The sequence below is a fragment of the Oncorhynchus tshawytscha genome, linkage group LG05 (assembly GCF_018296145.1).
Source record: "Oncorhynchus tshawytscha isolate Ot180627B linkage group LG05, Otsh_v2.0, whole genome shotgun sequence".
NCBI classification, from domain to species: domain Eukaryota; kingdom Metazoa; phylum Chordata; class Actinopteri; order Salmoniformes; family Salmonidae; genus Oncorhynchus; species Oncorhynchus tshawytscha.
This window is the reverse complement of record NC_056433.1, coordinates 83,618,349-83,636,962: the sequence shown is the minus strand read 5'-3', so window position 1 is coordinate 83,636,962 and position 18,614 is coordinate 83,618,349. Positions and strand designations below refer to the sequence as shown.

Genomic DNA, 18,614 nt, shown 5'->3' with positions numbered 1-18,614 from the left:
ATGAAATAACACACATTGAATCATGTAGTAACCAAAAAAAGTGTTAGGCAAATTAAAATAGATTTGAGATTTGTCAAAGCAGCCACCCTTTGCCTTGATGACAGCTTTGCACACTCATGGCATTCTCTCAACCAGCTTCACCTGGAATGTTTTTCCAACAGTATTGAAGGAGTTCTAAATTGTTGGCTGCTTTTTCTTCACTCTTTATTTTAAAAATCATTGTGTTGGAATTTTAATATTCATGTTGACAAAGAGACTGACTGCAAGACCATTGGATTTCTGAATGTTTTTGAGCTTCATGGACTTTCTCCAACATGTTACTGGGCCCACCCATAACAGTGGCCATACTTTGGACCTGGTTATTACCAAGGGGCTTTCTACTGGGCCCACCCATAACTGTGGCCATACTCTGGACCTGGTTATTACCAAGGGGCTTTCTACTGGGCCCACCCATAACCACAGCCATACTCTGGACCTGGTTATTACCAAGGGGCTTTCTACTGGGCCCACCCATAACCACAGCCATACTCTAGACCTGGTTATTACCAAGGGGCTTTCTACTGGGCCCACCCATAATAACCACAGCCATACTCTGGACCTGGTTATTACCAAGGGGCAGCCATACTCTGGACCTGGTTATTTCTACTGGGCCCACCCATAACCACAGCCATACTCTGGACCTGGTTATTACCAAGGGGCTTTCTACTGGGCCCACCCATAACCACAGCCATACTCTGGACCTGGTTATTACCAAGGGGCTTTCTACTGGGCCCACCCATAACCACAGCCATACTCTGGACCTGGTTATTACCAAGGGGCTTTCTGGGCCCACCCATAACCACAGCCATACTCTGGACCCACCCATAACCACAGCCATACTCTGGACCTGGTTATTACCAAGGGGCTTTCTACTGGGCCCACCCATAACCACAGCCATACTCTAGACCTGGTTATTACCAAGGGGCTTTCTACTGGGCCCACCCATAACCACAGCCATACTCTGGACCTGGTTATTACCAAGGGGCTTTCTACTAGGACCACCCATAACCACAGCCATACTCTGGACCTGGTTATTACCAAGGGGCTTTCTACTGGGCCCACCCATAACCACAGCCATACTCTGGACCTGGTTATTACCAAGGGGCTTTCTACTAGGACCACCCATAACCACAGCCATACTCTGGACCTGGTTATTACCAAGGGGCTTTCTACTGGGCCCACCCATAACCACAGCCATACTCTGGACCTGGTTATTACCAAGGGGCTTTCTTCTAGGACCACCCATAACCACAGCCATACTCTGGACCTGGTTATTACCAAGGGGCTTTCTACTGGGCCCACCCATAACCACAGCCATACTCTGGACCTGGTTATTACCAAGGGGCTTTCTACTGGGCCCACCCATAACCGTTGCCATACTCTGGGCCTGGTTATTACCAAGGGGCTTTCTACTGGGCCCACCCATAACCACAGCCATACTCTTGACCTGGTTATTACCAAGGGGCTTTCTACTGACATATCCTCTATTGTTGATGTTGCTTTATCTGATCACTCTTGGTCTTTTTTAATACCTTGTTGCCCGGAGCAAAGAGGAATACTGAACGCATTATGAAGAAACGCTATCTGACCTCTGAAGTTGCTACATATTTTATTGAGTGTATGAACAATACTCTACCACCTATACTGCCTTCCTCTTGTAATGATTTAGTTGATCACTTTAGCAAATAATGGACAACCATTGATGCCATAGCTCCAGTAAGGTTGAAAAAAGACCCATCCAAATGGAGAAGCCCCTTGGATGAATGAGGAAACAAATCAATTAGAAAAGTGGAGAAAGTCAAAGGTGCAGGTCCATTATGTTATTCCGAGAGAGAAACTTGGCATATACAGTGCATTCAGAATGTATTCAGCCCCCTTCCCCTTTTTCCACATTTTGTTACGTTACAGTATTATTCTAAAATGGATTAAATAAAATGTTGTCATCAATCTAAGCACAATACCCTATAATGACATCATAATACCCCATAATGACATAATACCCCATAATGACATCACACTACCCCATAATGACAAAGCAAAAACAGTTTTTTTAGAAATGTTTGCAAATGTATTAAAAATAAAAACAGAAATACCGTATTTATAAGTATTCAGACCCTTTGCTATGAGACTCGAAATTGAACTGAGGTGCATCTTGTTTCCATTGATAATCCTTGAAAGGTTTCTACAACTTGATTGGAGTCCACCTGTGGTAAATTCAATAGATTGGACATGATTTGGAAAGACACACACCTGTCTGTATAAGGTCCCACAGTTGACCGTGCATGTCAGAGCAAAAACCAAGCCCTGAGGTTGAAGGAATTGTCTTTAGAGCACCGAGACAGGATTGTGTCGAGGAACAGATCTGGGGAAGGGTAGCAAAAACTTTCTACAGCATTGAAGGTCCCCAAGAACACATTGGCCTCAATCATTCTTAAATGGAAGAAGTTTGGATCCACCAAGACTCTTCCTAGAGCCGGCCACCAGGCCAAACAGAGAAATCGCCGGAGAAGGGCCTTGGTCAGGGAGGTGACCAAGAACCCGATGGTCACTCTGACAGAGCTCCAGAGTTCCTCTGTGGAGATTGGAGAACCTTCCAGAACGACAACCACTCCTCAGTAAAAGGCACATGACAGCCCGCTTGGAGTTTGCCAAAAGGCACCTAAAGGACTGACCATGAGAAACAAGAATCTCTGGTCTGATGAAACCCAGATTAAACTATTTGGCCTGAATGCCAACCGTCACATCTGGAGGAAACATGGTGGTGGCAGCATCATGCTGTGGTGATGTTTTTCAGTGGCAGGGACTGGGAGACTAGTCAGGATCGAGGGAAAGATTAACGGAGCAAAGTACAGAGCGATCCCTGATGGAAACCTGCTCCAGAGCGCTCTGGACCTCAGACTGGGGAGAAGGTTCACCTTCAAACAGGACAATGACCCTTAGCACACAGCCAAGACAATGCCGGAGTGGCTTCGGGACAAGTCTCTGAATATCCTTGAGTGGCCCAGACTTGAACCCAATCGAACATCTCTGAAGTGACATGAAAATAGCTGTGCAGCAACGCTCCCCATCCAACCTGACAGAGCTTAAGAGGATCTGCAAAGAAGAATTGGAGAAACTCCCCAAATACAGGTGTGCCAAGCTTGTAGCGTCATACCCAAGAAGACTTGAGGCTGTAATCGCTGCCAAAGGTGCTTCAAGAAGTCCAGAGTAAAGGGGCTGAATACTTGATATTTCAGTATTTTTATTTTTGCGTTGTCATTATTGGGTATTGTGTGTAGATTGATGAGGGGGGGAACAATTAAATACATTTTAGAATAAGGCTGTAACCTAACAAAGCGTGGAAAAAGTCAAGGGGTCTGAATACTTTTTAAATGCCAGACGGGCTCTAATCTGATCACTAATCATTTGAGAGAAATCCTACACCTGCAAACCTACTGTATATGAACTTTCCTCCACATCTAAATGTGATGCGTTTGCAGCATATTTTAGAGATAAGATAACAAACATTAGACTGGGTATCAGTCAAGAAAGACCTGATAAGAAGTTTGATATGTGCCCTAGCCTACAACGCAAAGGTACTATGGAGTTATTTCCCCTATTTGACACAGACATGCCCAGAAAAGTGATATCACAACTTAAGCCTTCTATTTATTTCAGAATCTAAAATGACACCTAGGTTTTCTTTCAAAAACAAAGGACATTTCTAAGTGACTCCAAACTTTTGAAAGATAGTGTATATGGCTCACAACTTCCTCTCTAACTAAATCAAGAAAATACAGAGTTACTTATTGTTTGAGCCAAAGTACAGAGAGAGAATCTGGACGAACATTTTAATTAATGGGCAATAAAGATAAAACACCAGGATAAAAAAACCTTTGTCATTTTAGATTCTGAACTAAATTTCGAATCACACATTAGGAATGTGACAAATAGCTTTTACCACCCGAGGAACATTGCCAAGGTGCGGCCATTTCTCTCTCAGGCTGATAGACTCATCCATGCTTTTATTACAAGTAGGCTTGACTACTGTAATGCTCTCCTGTCTGGTCTACCCAAGAAAGCCATTGGTCAACTGCAAAACATACATGCTGCAGCACAGATTTAATACCAAGATGACGTAGCAGTCAGACGTCTTTGTCTTTTGTCCTGTCGTGTCCCTTGTATATATCTTTTTACATATTTTTCTTTGCATATCTTTTACAAATATTTTGCTAAACCTCAACTTCTAAATACTCTCCTGCAACCCGCCTCACCCAATGTGGCGTGGATCTGCTTTTTCTAAAGTATTTCTATTTACTTTGGATCTGGAGTCCCTCAACTGAAGCTAGCCAGCTAACTACCTACCAGCTATCAGTTAGCAAACCATTGCTAGCGGTCATCAGCTAACCTTTAGCTCGGAAAGCTCTCGCCAGTTCGAACAACGTGACTCAAACGAGAGCATAACGGACCTATTTCTCTCCATATCCCCAGATTCCTACAGCAAACTCTGAACATTTTCATCTGGATCTTTGCAACTAGCTAACCGCAATCCCGGGTGACTACTCCTTGCTAGCATTTCCATCCCGGAGCAAGCACCAATTAGCCTGAAGCTAGCCCGACCAGGGCTCCAGTGCTACCACCGAAGCCCACTCCCGGGCTACAATATCCGGACCCCTTCTACTGCCGGTACGGGGCACGGAACCCAGCCGATCCTCTATGACTGGAATACCGAGATAATCTGCCCGAGGATTCCAACAGGCCCCTCAGGTGCGACGTCCGCTGAAGGCCCATTCTGCTATCTACCTAGAGCTACTTGGGACCCTACAAACTCCACGACTGGTCTATCGACGTCACCACACGAAGATGCAAAAACGGACTTACCCCCATCGCGACGTCCCCCATAGGCTAACTTGCTAGCCCCATTCTGTTAACTGCTAGCTTGCCTGCCCCGGTCTGCTAACTCCTTGCCTTCTAACCCAGTCTGCTAACTGCTAGCTCGTTTAGCCCCGGCCTACTAACTGTTAGCATCGGCCTGCTAACTGTCTGAATCGCCGTGTTCCCAGTCAGCCCAACCACTCACTGGACCCATATGTTCACTTGGCTACGCATGCCTCTCTCTAATATCAATATACCTTGTCCATTACTGTCCTGGTTAGTGATTACTGTCTTATTTCACTGTAGAGCCTCTAGCCCTGCTCAATATGCATTAACCAACCATGTTGTTCCACCTCCTACATATGCGATGACATCACCTGGTTTAAACATCTCTAGAGACTATGTCTCTCTCATTATTACTCAATGCCTAGGTTTACCTCCAATGTACTCACATCCTACCTTACCTTTGTCTGTACACTATGCCTTGAATCTATGCTATCGTGCCCAGAAACCTGCTCCTTTTACTCTCTGTTCCGAACGTGCTAGACGGCCAGTTCGTATAGCATTTAGCCGTACCCTTATCCTACTTATCCTCTGTTCCTCTGGTGATTTATAGGTTAATCCAGGTCCTGCAGTGCCTTAGCTCCACTCCCACTCTCCAGGTGCTCTCATTTGTTGACTTCTGTAAGCGTAAAAGCCTTGGTTTCATGCATGTTAACATTAGAAGCCTACTCCCTGTTTTACTCACTGCTTTAGCACACTCTGCGAACCCGGATGTCTTAGCCGTGTCTGAATCCTGGCTTAGGAAAACCAACAAAAACCCTGAAATCTCCATCGCTAACTATAACATTTTCCGCCAAGATAGAACTGCCAAAGGGGGCGGTGTTGCAATCTACTGCAAAGATTGCCTGCAGAGTTCTGTATTACTATGCAAGTCTGTATCCAAACAATTCAAGCTTCTACTTCTAAAAATGCACCTTTCCAGAAAGACGTCTCTCACTGTTCCCGCTTGCTATAGACCTCCCTCTGCCCCCAGCTGTGCTCTCGATACCATATGTGAATTGATTGCCCCCCATCTATCTTCTGAGCTCGTGCTACTAGGTGACATAAACTGGGGCATGCTTAACACCCCTGCTATCCTACAATCCAAGCTTGATGCCCTCAATCTCACACAAATTATCAATGAACCTACCAGGTTCAACTCCAAATCCGTAAACACGGGCACCCTCATAGATGTCATCCTAACTAACTCGCCCTCCAAATACACCTCTGCTGTTTTCAATCAAGATCTCAGTGATCACTGCCTCATTGCTTGCATCCGTAATCGGTCTGCGACCAAACGACTACCCCTTATCACTGTCAAAAGCTCTCTAAACCACTTCTGCGAGCAGGCCTTTCTAATTGACATGGCCGAGGTATCCTGGAATGACATTGACCTCATCCCGTCAGTAGATGATGCCTGGCGATTCTTTAAAAGTGGCTTCCTCACCATCTTAATTAAATAAGCATGCCCCACTCAAAAAAATTAGAACTAGGAATAGATATAGTCCTTGGTTCACTCCAGACCTGTCTGCCCTTGACCAGCTTAAAAACATCCTGTAGCGTTCTGCATTAGCATCGAATAACCCCAGTGATATGCAACTTTTCAGGGAAGTTAGGAACAAATATACACAGGCAGTTAGGAAAGCTAAGGCTAGCTTTTTCAAACAGAAATTTGCATCCTGTAGTACTAACTCAAAGTTCTGGGACACTGTAAAGTCCATGGAGAATAAGAGCATCCCCCCCCAGCTGCCCACTGCTCTGAGGCTAGGAAACACTGTCACCACCGATAAATCCACTATAATTGAGAATTTCAATAAGCATTTCTCTACGGCTGGCCATGCTTTCCACCTGGCTACCCCTACCCCGGTCAACTCCTCGGCACCCTCCTCAGCAACCCGCCAAAGCCCCCACCATTTCCCCTTTACACAAATCTAGATATCTGATGCTCTGAAAGACCTGCAATTTCTGGACCCCTACAAATCAGCAGGGCTAGACAATCTGGACCGTCTCTTTCTAAAATTATCTGCCGAAATTGTTGCAACCCCTATTTACTAGCCTGTTCAACCTCTCTTTCGTATCGTCTGAGATTCCCAAAGATTGGAAAGCTGCCGTGGTCATCCCCCTCTTCAGAGGGGGTGACACTCTAGACCCAAACTGCTACAGACCTATATCTATCCTACCCTGTCTTTCTAAGGTCTTCGAAAGCCAAGTTAACAAACTGATTACCGACCATTTAGAATACCACCGTACCTTCTCCGCTTTGCAATCTGGTTTCAGAGCTGGTCATCGGTGCACCTCAGCCACGCTCAAGGTCCTAAACGACATCATAACCGCCATCAATAAGAGACATTACTGTGCAGCCGTATTCATCGACCTGGCCAAGGCTTTCGACTCTGTCAATCACCACATTCTTATTGGCAGACACAATTTGGTTTCTCAAATGATTGCCTCGCCTGGTTTACCAACTACTTCTCTGATAGAGTTCAGTGTGTCAAATCGGAGGGCCTGTTGTCCGGACCTCTGGCAGTCTCTATGGGGGTGCCACAGGGTTCAATCCTCAGGCCGACTCTCTTCTCTGTATACATCAATGATGTTGCTCTTGCTGCTGGAGATTCTCTGGTACACATCTATGCAGACGACACCATTCTGTATACTTCTGGCACCTCTTTGGACACTGTGTTAACTAACCTTCTGGTGAGCTTTAATGCCATACAACTCTCCTTCTGTGGCCTCCAACTGCTGTTAAACACAAGTAAAACTAAACTGCATGCTATTCAACCGATCACTGCCCGCACCTGCTCGCCCGTCCAGCATCACTACTCTGGACGGCTCTGACTCTGGTTAGACTGTAAATTCTCCTTCCAGACTCACATTAAGCATCTCCAATCCAAATTAAATCTAGAATTGGCTTCCTATATCGCAACAAAGCATGCTGCCAAACACACCCTCGTAAAACTGACCATCCTACCAATCCTCGACTTCGGTGATCTATAAAATAGCCTCCAACACTCTACTCAACAAACTGGATGCAGTCTATCACAGTGCCATCTGTTTTGTCACCAAAGCCCCATACACTACCCACCATTGCGAGCTGTACGCTCTCGTTGGTTGGCCCTCGCTTCATACTCGTCGCTAAACCCACTGGCTACAGGTTATCTACGAGTCTCTGCTAGGTAAAGCCCTGCCTTATCTCAGCTCACTGGTCACCATAGCAGCACCCACTCGTAGCACGCGCTCCAGCAGGTATATCTCACTGGTCACCCCCAAAGCCAATTCCTCTTTTGGTCGTTTTTCCTTCCAGTTCTCTGCTGCCAATGACTGGAATGAACTGCAAAAATCTCTGAAGCTGGAGACTCACATCTCCCTCACTAGCTTTAAGCACCAGCTTTCAGAGCAGCTCACAGATCACTGCACCTGTACATAGCCCATCTGTAAACAGCCCATCTATCTACCTACCTCATCCCCATACTGTATTTATTTATTTATTTTGCTCCTTTGCACCCCAGTATCTCTACCTGCACATTCATCTTCTGCCGATCTACCATTCCAGTGTTTTATTGCTATATTGTAATTACTTCGCCACTGTGGCCTATTTATTGCCTTAACTCCCTTATCTTACCTCATTTGCACTCACTGTATATAGACTTTTTGTTTTCTTTTGTTCTAATGTATTATTGACTGTATGTTTTGTTTATTCCATATGTAACTCTGTGTTGTTCTATGTGTCGAATTGCTATGCTTTATCTTGGCCAGGTCGCAGTTGCAAATGAGAACTTGTTCTCAACTAGCCTACCTGGTTAAATAAAGGTGTTCTCAACTAGCCTACCTGGTTAAATAAAGGTGTTCTCAACTAGCCTACCTGGTTAAATAAAGGTGTTCTCAACTAGCCTACCTGGTTAAATAAAGGTGTTCTCAACTAGCCTACCTGGTTAAATAAAGGTGTTCTCAACTAGCCTACCTGGTTAAATAAAGGTGTTCTCAACTAGCCTACCTGGTTAAATAAAGGTGTTCTCAACTAGCCTACCTGGTTAAATAAAGGTTAAAAAACATTTTTTTTAAAGATACAGACCAAGACCAGACAGAAAGCACATATTACACTGGTTTTAAACACCGACTGCCTGTGAGTTTTAGAATACATTTTAATATTCTTCTATTGGTTTTTAAATCAATCCATGATTGTGCACCACAATACATGTCAGACATGCTTTTAAGTTATGGACCCCGTACATATGTACCCAGGTCCTCTGGCCTTTTTAACTATCCCAAAGCCTAGGACCAAGAGGCATGGAGAGGCAGCCTTTTAACGATCCCAAAGCCTCGGACCAAGAGGCATGGGGAGACAGTCTTTAGTTACTATGCCCCCAGTCTTTAGTTACTATGCCCCCAGCCTTTAGTTACTATGCCCCCAGCCTAGGACCAAGAGGCATGGAGAGACAGCCTTTAGTTACTATGCCCCCAGCCTTTAGTTACTATGCCCCCAGCCTAGGACCAAGAGGCGAGGCATGGAGAGACAGCCTTTAGTTACTATGCCCCCAGCCTAGGACCAAGAGGCATGGAGAGGCAGCCTTTAGTTACTATGCCCCCAGTGGTGGTTTGACACTGCACTGTGGGCCACAGCTTTAAACCATGGACATGGTGTTTTATAAACATAGTATTGTATTACATGAGTATATATATATATATATATATATATATATATTACCGTGAGAACACCACGCTAACTGTCCAGTTAGTTACCCAGTGTTCAGTTCTCCTACAGGTGGGGAGAAGGGAGTTCTATTAACACTCAGGGGTTAATGCAGGGTCGCTGAGAGGTCAGAGGGTAGAAGGAACTCTGGGTGCACTCTGTACAGACCGTACCACTGGGGAAGGGGGGGGGACCGCTTTTTGAGACAGACCAGACAGTAGCACTGGGGAAGGGGGACCGCTTTTTTGAGACAGACCAGACAGTAGCACTGGGGGGGGACCGCTTTTTGAGACAGACCAGACAGTAGCACTGGGGAAGGGGGACCGCTTTTTAAGGGGGGGACCGCTTTTTGAGACGGACCAGACAGTACCACTGGGGAAGGGGGACCGCTTTTTAAGGGGGACCGCTTTTTGAGACGGACCAGACAGTACCACTGGGGAAGGGGGACCGCTTTTTGAGACGGACCAGACAGTAGCACTGGGGAAGAGGGGCTCAAAGCTGTCACGGGTGACCAAGTGCTCTGTTGTTTTCGTATTCAGCGACTAGCGAGGAATACCGACACACACAGCTTATTATTTAATAACAGCTCAGTAAAGGGTACAGTATATAATCTAAGTGTTGTTTGTCCCCTCCTAACAGGTGGTCCGTTGGTGCTGTGCCAGCCGGCCCAGGTGCTGCAGATCCACACTCCACAGGCAGTCACCGGGCACCTGGTCACCATGCCAACACTGACCCAAGAGAGGCCCGCCCCCATTGCAGTCGCACTCCACAGCCCTGGCTCTGACGAATATGTAAGTGTGTGTGTGTGTGTGTCTGCTGTGTGAGAGAGAGAGAGAGAGAGAGAGAGAGAGAGTGTCCTACATGTCTGGGTTTGCTCGTATGCCTCTGATTTCATTCTCCTTTCCACAACAATTGAAGACTATCTCCCTCTGTGGTGCTGGTTCCTCTTCACTTCATTGATTTTAATTCCTGGGTAAAATACGAAAACACAAAATGGCAGCTAGAAAAAAAACTAGCCACCATTATTATTGATGATGCTGTCAGTCTTTTTTCTAGACTGACAGAAACTAGATTCGCAGCGTCCAGGATTGACATACAGCTGAGCTTAATTTAATGTCAAATCAAATTGTATTAGTCGCATGCGCCGAATACAACAGGTGTAGTAGACCTTACAGTGAAATGCTGAATACAACAGGTGTATGTAGACCTTACAGTGAAATGCTGAATACAACAGGTGTAGGTAGACCTTACAGTGAAATGCTGAATACAACAGGTGTATGTAGACCTTACAGTGAAATGCTGAATACAACAGGTGTAGTAGACCTAACAGTGAAATGCTGAATACAACAGGTGTAGTAGACCTTACAGTGAAATGCTGAATACAACAGGTGTAGTAGACCTTACAGTGAAATGCTGAATACAACAGGTGTAGTAGACCTTACAGTGAAATGCTGAATACAACAGGTGTAGGTAGACCTTACAGTGAAATGCTGAATACAACAGGTGTAGTAGACCTTACAGTGAAATGCTGAATACAACAGGTGTAGTAGACCTTACAGTGAAATGCTGAATACAACAGGTGTAGGTAGACCTTACAGTGAAATGCTGAATACAACAGGTGTAGTAGACCTTACAGTGAAATGCTGAATACAACAGGTGTAGGTAGACCTTACAGTGAAATGCTGAATACAACAGGTGTAGTAGACCTTACAGTGAAATGCTGAATACAACAGGTGTAGGTAGACCTTACAGTGAAATGCTGAATACAACAGGTGTAGGTAGACCTTACAGTGAAATGCTGAATACAACAGGTGTAGGTAGACCTTACAGTGAAATGCTGAATACAACAGGTGTAGTAGACCTTACAGTGAAATGCTGAATACAACAGGTGTAGTAGACCTTACAGTGAAATGCTGAATACAACAGGTGTATGTAGACCTTACAGTGAAATGCTGAATACAACAGGTGTAGTAGACCTTACAGTGAAATGCTGAATACAACAGGTGTAGTAGACCTTACAGTGAAATGCTGAATACAACAGGTGTAGTAGACCTTACAGTGAAATGCTGAATACAACAGGTGTATGTAGACCTTACAGTGAAATGCTGAATACAACAGGTGTAGTAGACCTTACAGTGAAATGCTGAATACAACAGGTGTAGTAGACCTTACAGTGAAATGCTGAATACAACAGGTGTATGTAGACCTTACAGTGAAATGCTGAATACAACAGGTGTATGTAGACCTTACAGTGAAATGCTGAATACAACAGGTGTAGTAGACCTTACAGTGAAATGCTGAATACAACAGGTGTAGGTAGACCTTACAGTGAAATGCTGAATACAACAGGTGTAGTAGACCTTACAGTGAAATGCTGAATACAACAGGTGTAGGTAGACCTTACAGTGAAATGCTGAATACAACAGGTGTAGTAGACCTTACAGTGAAATGCTGAATACAACAGGTGTAGTAGACCTTACAGTGAAATGCTGAATACAACAGGTGTAGTAGACCTTACAGTGAAATGCTGAATACAACAGGTGTAGTAGACCTTACAGTGAAATGCTGAATACAACAGGTGTAGTAGACCTTACAGTGAAATGCTGAATACAACAGGTGTGGTAGACCTTACAGTGAAATGCTGAATACAACAGGTGTAGTAGACCTTACAGTGAAATGCTGAATACAACAGGTGTAGGTAGACCTTACAGTGAAATGCTGAATACAACAGGTGTAGTAGACCTTACAGTGAAATGCTGAATACAACAGGTGTAGTAGACCTTACAGTGAAATGCTGAATACAACAGGTGTAGTAGACCTTACAGTGAAATGCTGAATACAACAGGTGTAGTAGACCTTACAGTGAAATGCTGAATACAACAGGTGTAGTAGACCAGATGGTTACAGTGAAATGCTGAATACAACAGGTGTAGTAGACCTTACAGTGAAATGCTGAATACAACAGGTGTAGTAGACCTTACAGTGAAATGCTGAATACAACAGGTGTAGGTAGACCTTACAGTGAAATGCTGAATACAACAGGTGTAGTAGACCTTACAGTGAAATGCTGAATACAACAGGTGTAGTAGACCTTACAGTGAAATGCTGAATACAACAGGTGTAGTAGACCTTACAGTGAAATGCTGAATACAACAGGTGTAGTAGACCTTACAGTGAAATGCTGAATACAACAGGTGTAGTAGACCTTACAGTGAAATGCTGAATACAACAGGTGTAGTAGACCTTACAGTGAAATGCTGAATACAACAGGTGTAGGTAGACCTTACAGTGAAATGCTGAATACAACAGGTGTAGTAGACCTTACAGTGAAATGCTGAATACAACAGGTGTAGTGTAGACCTTACAGTGAAATGCTGAATACAACAGGTGTAGTAGACCTTACAGTGAAATGCTGAATACAACAGGTGTAGTAGACCTTACAGTGAAATGCTGAATACAACAGGTGTAGACCTTACAGTGAAATGCTGAATACAACAGGTGTATGTAGACCTTACAGTGAAATGCTGAATACAACAGGTGTAGTAGACCTTACAGTGAAATGCTGAATACAACAGGTGTAGTAGACCTTACAGTGAAATGCTGAATACAACAGGTGTAGTAGACCTTACAGTGAAATGCTGAATACAACAGGTGTAGTAGACCTTACAGTGAAATGCTGAATACAACAGGTGTAGTAGACCTTACAGTGAAATGCTGAATACAACAGGTGTAGGTAGACCTTACAGTGAAATGCTGAATACAACAGGTGTAGGTAGACCTTACAGTGAAATGCTGAATACAACAGGTGTAGTAGACCTTACAGTGAAATGCTGAATACAACAGGTGTAGTAGACCTTACAGTGAAATGCTGAATACAACAGGTGTAGGTAGACCTTACAGTGAAATGCTGAATACAACAGGTGTAGTAGACCTTACAGTGAAATGCTGAATACAACAGGTGTAGTAGACCTTACAGTGAAATGCTGAATACAACAGGTGTAGGTAGACCTTACAGTGAAATGCTGAATACAACAGGTGTAGGTAGACCTTACAGTGAAATGCTGAATACAACAGGTGTAGTAGACCTTACAGTGAAATGCTGAATACAACAGGTGTAGTAGACCTAACAGTGAAATGCTGAATACAACAGGTGTAGTAGACCTTACAGTGAAATGCTGAATACAACAGGTGTAGTAGACCTTACAGTGAAATGCTGAATACAACAGGTGTAGGTAGACCTTACAGTGAAATGCTGAATACAACAGGTGTAGTAGACCTTACAGTGAAATGCTGAATACAACAGGTGTAGTAGACCTTACAGTGAAATGCTGAATACAACAGGTGTAGGTAGACCTTACAGTGAAATGCTGAATACAACAGGTGTAGGTAGACCTTACAGTGAAATGCTGAATACAACAGGTGTGTAGACCTTACAGTGAAATGCTGAATACAACAGGTGTGTAGACCTTACAGTGAAATGCTGAATACAACAGGTGTAGTAGACCTAACAGTGAAATGCTGAATACAACAGGTGTAGGTAGTACAGTGAAATGCTGAATACAACAGGTGTAGGTAGACCTACAGTGAAATGCTGAATACAACAGGTGTAGGTAGACCTTACAGTGAAATGCTGAATACAACAGGTGTAGGTAGACCTTACAGTGAAATGCTGAATACAACAGGTGTAGTAGACCTTACAGTGAAATGCTGAATACAACAGGTGTAGTAGACCTTACAGTGAAATGCTGAATACAACAGGTGTAGTAGACCTTACAGTGAAATGCTGAATACAACAGGTGTAGTAGACCTAACAGTGAAATGCTGAATACAACAGGTGTGTAGACCTAACAGTGAAATGCTGAATACAACAGGTGTAGGTAGACCTTACAGTGAAATGCTGAATACAACAGGTGTAGGTAGACCTTACAGTGAAATGCTGAATACAACAGGTGTAGTAGACCTTACAGTGAAATGCTGAATACAACAGGTGTAGTAGACCTTACAGTGAAATGCTGAATACAACAGGTGTAGTAGACCTAACAGTGAAATGCTGAATACAACAGGTGTAGTAGACCTTACAGTGAAATGCTGAATACAACAGTGTGTAGACCTTACAGTGAAATGCTGAATACAACAGGTGTAGGTAGACCTCACAGTGAAATGCTGAATACAACAGGTGTAGGTAGACCTTACAGTGAAATGCTGAATACAACAGGTGTAGGTAGACCTCACAGTGAAATGCTGAATACAACAGGTGTAGGTAGACCTTACAGTGAAATGCTGAATACAACAGGTGTAGGTAGACCTTACAGTGAAATGCTGAATACAACAGGTGTAGGTAGACCTTACAGTGAAATGCTGAATACAACAGGTGTAGGTAGACCTCACAGTGAAATGCTGAATACAACAGGTGTAGGTAGACCTCACAGTGAAATGCTGAATACAACAGGTGTAGGTAGACCTTACAGTGAAATGCTGAATACAACAGGTGTAGACCTAACAGTGAAATGCTGAATACAACAGGTGTAGGTAGACCTTACAGTGAAATGCTGAATACAACAGGTGTAGGTAGACCTTACAGTGAAATGCTGAATACAACAGATGTAGTAGACCTTACAGTGAAATGCTGAATACAACAGGTGTAGTAGACCTTACAGTGAAATGCTGAATACAACAGGTGTAGTAGACCTAACAGTGAAATGCTGAATACAACAGGTGTAGTAGACCTTACAGTGAAATGCTGAATACAACAGGTGTAGACCTTACAGTGAAATGCTGAATACAACAGGTGTAGGTAGACCTCACAGTGAAATGCTGAATACAACAGGTGTAGGTAGACCTTACAGTGAAATGCTGAATACAACAGGTGTAGGTAGACCTTACAGTGAAATGCTGAATACAACAGGTGTAGGTAGACCTTACAGTGAAATGCTGAATACAACAGGTGTAGGTAGACCTTACAGTGAAATGCTGAATACAACAGGTGTAGTAGACCTTACAGTGAAATGCTGAATACAACAGGTGTATGTAGACCTTACAGTGAAATGCTGAATACAACAGGTGTAGGTAGACCTTACAGTGAAATGCTGAATACAACAGGTGTAGGTAGACCTTACAGTGAAATGCTGAATACAACAGGTGTAGGTAGACCTTACAGTGAAATGCTGAATACAACAGGTGTAGTAGACCTTACAGTGAAATGCTGAATACAACAGGTGTAGGTAGACCTAACAGTAAAATGCTGAATACAACAGGTGTAGTAGACCTTACAGTGAAATGCTGAATACAACAGGTGTAGGTAGACCTTACAGTGAAATGCTGAATACAACAGGTGTAGTAGACCTTACAGTGAAATGCTGAATACAACAGGTGTAGTAGACCTTACAGTGAAATGCTGAATACAACAGGTGTAGTAGACTTTACAGTGAAATGCTGAATACAACAGGTGTAGTGGACCTGACAGTGAAATGCTGAATACAACAGGTGTAGTAGACCTTACAGTGAAATGCTGAATACAACAGGTGTAGACCTTACAGTGAAATGCTGAATACAACAGGTGTAGGTAGACCTCACAGTGAAATGCTGAATACAACAGGTGTAGGTAGACCTTACAGGGAAATGCTGAATACAACAGGTGTAGGTAGACCTTACAGTGAAATGCTGAATACAACAGGTGTAGGTAGACCTTACAGTGAAATGCTGAATACAACAGGTGTAGGTAGACCTTACAGTGAAATGCTGAATACAACAGGTGTAGGTAGACATTACAGTGAAATGCTGAATACAACAGGTGTAGGTAGACCTCACAGTGAAATGCTGAATACAACAGGTGTAGGTAGACCTCACAGTGAAATGCTGAATACAACAGGTGTAGGTAGACCTTACAGTGAAATGCTGAATACAACAGGTGTAGACCTAACAGTGAAATGCTGAATACAACAGGTGTAGGTAGACCTTACAGTGAAATGCTGAATACAACAGGTGTAGGTAGACCTTACAGTGAAATGCTGAATACAACAGATGTAGTAGACCTTACAGTGAAATGCTGAATACAACAGGTGTAGTAGACCTTACAGTGAAATGCTGAATACAACAGGTGTAGTAGACCTAACAGTGAAATGCTGAATACAACAGGTGTAGTAGACCTTACAGTGAAATGCTGAATACAACAGGTGTAGACCTTACAGTGAAATGCTGAATACAACAGGTGTAGGTAGACCTCACAGTGAAATGCTGAATACAACAGGTGTAGGTAGACCTTACAGTGAAATGCTGAATACAACAGGTGTAGGTAGACCTTACAGTGAAATGCTGAATACAACAGGTGTAGGTAGACCTTACAGTGAAATGCTGAATACAACAGGTGTAGGTAGACCTTACAGTGAAATGCTGAATACAACAGGTGTAGTAGACCTTACAGTGAAATGCTGAATACAACAGGTGTATGTAGACCTTACAGTGAAATGCTGAATACAACAGGTGTAGGTAGACCTTACAGTGAAATGCTGAATACAACAGGTGTAGGTAGACCTTACAGTGAAATGCTGAATACAACAGGTGTAGGTAGACCTTACAGTGAAATGCTGAATACAACAGGTGTAGTAGACCTTACAGTGAAATGCTGAATACAACAGGTGTAGGTAGACCTAACAGTAAAATGCTGAATACAACAGGTGTAGTAGACCTTACAGTGAAATGCTGAATACAACAGGTGTAGGTAGACCTTACAGTGAAATGCTGAATACAACAGGTGTAGTAGACCTTACAGTGAAATGCTGAATACAACAGGTGTAGTAGACCTTACAGTGAAATGCTGAATACAACAGGTGTAGTAGACCTTACAGTAAAATGCTGAATACAACAGGTGTAGTAGACCTTACAGTGAAATGCTGAATACAACAGGTGTAGTAGACCTTACAGTGAAATGTTGAATACAACAGGTGTAGTAGACCTTACAGTGAAATGCTGAATACAACAGGTGTAGACCTAACAGTGAAATGCTGAATACAACAGGTGTAGGTAGACCTTACAGTGAAATGCTGAATACAACAGGTGTAGTAGACCTTACAGTGAAATGCTGAATACAACAGGTGTAGTAGACCTTACAGTGAAATGCTGAATACAACAGGTGTAGTAGACCTTACAGTGAAATGCTGAATACAACAGGTGTAGACCTTACAGTGAAATGCTGAATACAACAGGTGTAGACCTGACAGTGAAATGCTGAATACAACAGGTGTAGACCTAACAGTGAAATGCTGAATACAACAGGTGTAGGTAGACCTTACAGTGAAATGCTGAATACAACAGGTGTAGACCTAACAGTGAAATGCTGAACACAACAGGTGTAGTAGACCTTACAGTGAAATGCTGAACACAACAGGTGTAGTAGACCTTACAGTGAAATGCTGAATACAACAGGTGTAGTAGACCTTACAGTGAAATGCTGAATACAACAGGTGTAGACCTAACAGTGAAATGCTGAATACAACAGGTGTAGACCTAACAGTGAAATGCTTACTTACGAGCCCCTAACCAACTGTGCAGTTTAAAAAATGCAAAGAAGAATAAGAAATAAATGTAACAAGTAGTTAAAGAGCAGCAGTAAAATAACAATAGCGAGACTATATACAGGGGGTACCGGTAGAACCTTTTGAGGATCTGAGGATCCATGCCAAATCTTTTCAGTCTCCTGGGGGGGAATAGGTTTTGTTGTGCTTGGACTATGTTAGTTTGTTTTTGAAGTGGACACCAATGAACTTGAAGCTCTCAACCTGCTCCACTGCAGCCCCGTCGATGAGAATGGGGGCGTGCTTGGTCCTCCTTTTCCTGTAGTCCATAATCATCTCCTTTCTCTTGATCACGTTGAGAGAGAGGTTGTTATTCTGGCACCACACGGCCAGGTCTCTGACCACCTCCCTATAGGCTGTCTCGTCGTTGTCGGTGATCAGGCCTATCACTGTTGTCATCGGCCAACTTAATGATGGTGTTG

General features: G+C 43.5%; 1 protein-coding gene across 1 annotated transcript in view; it reads left to right on the top strand.

Annotated features, from left to right (window-relative positions):
* Positions 1-18,614, top strand: part of atf6 (activating transcription factor 6) — a 163,492-nt gene that overhangs the window by 16,000 nt on the left and 128,878 nt on the right. Inside the window, exon 7 of the mRNA XM_042322560.1 lies at positions 10,262-10,413. Within this exon, the coding sequence (XP_042178494.1) occupies positions 10,262-10,413 (152 nt within the window). The remainder of the gene's footprint in view (positions 1-10,261; positions 10,414-18,614) is intronic.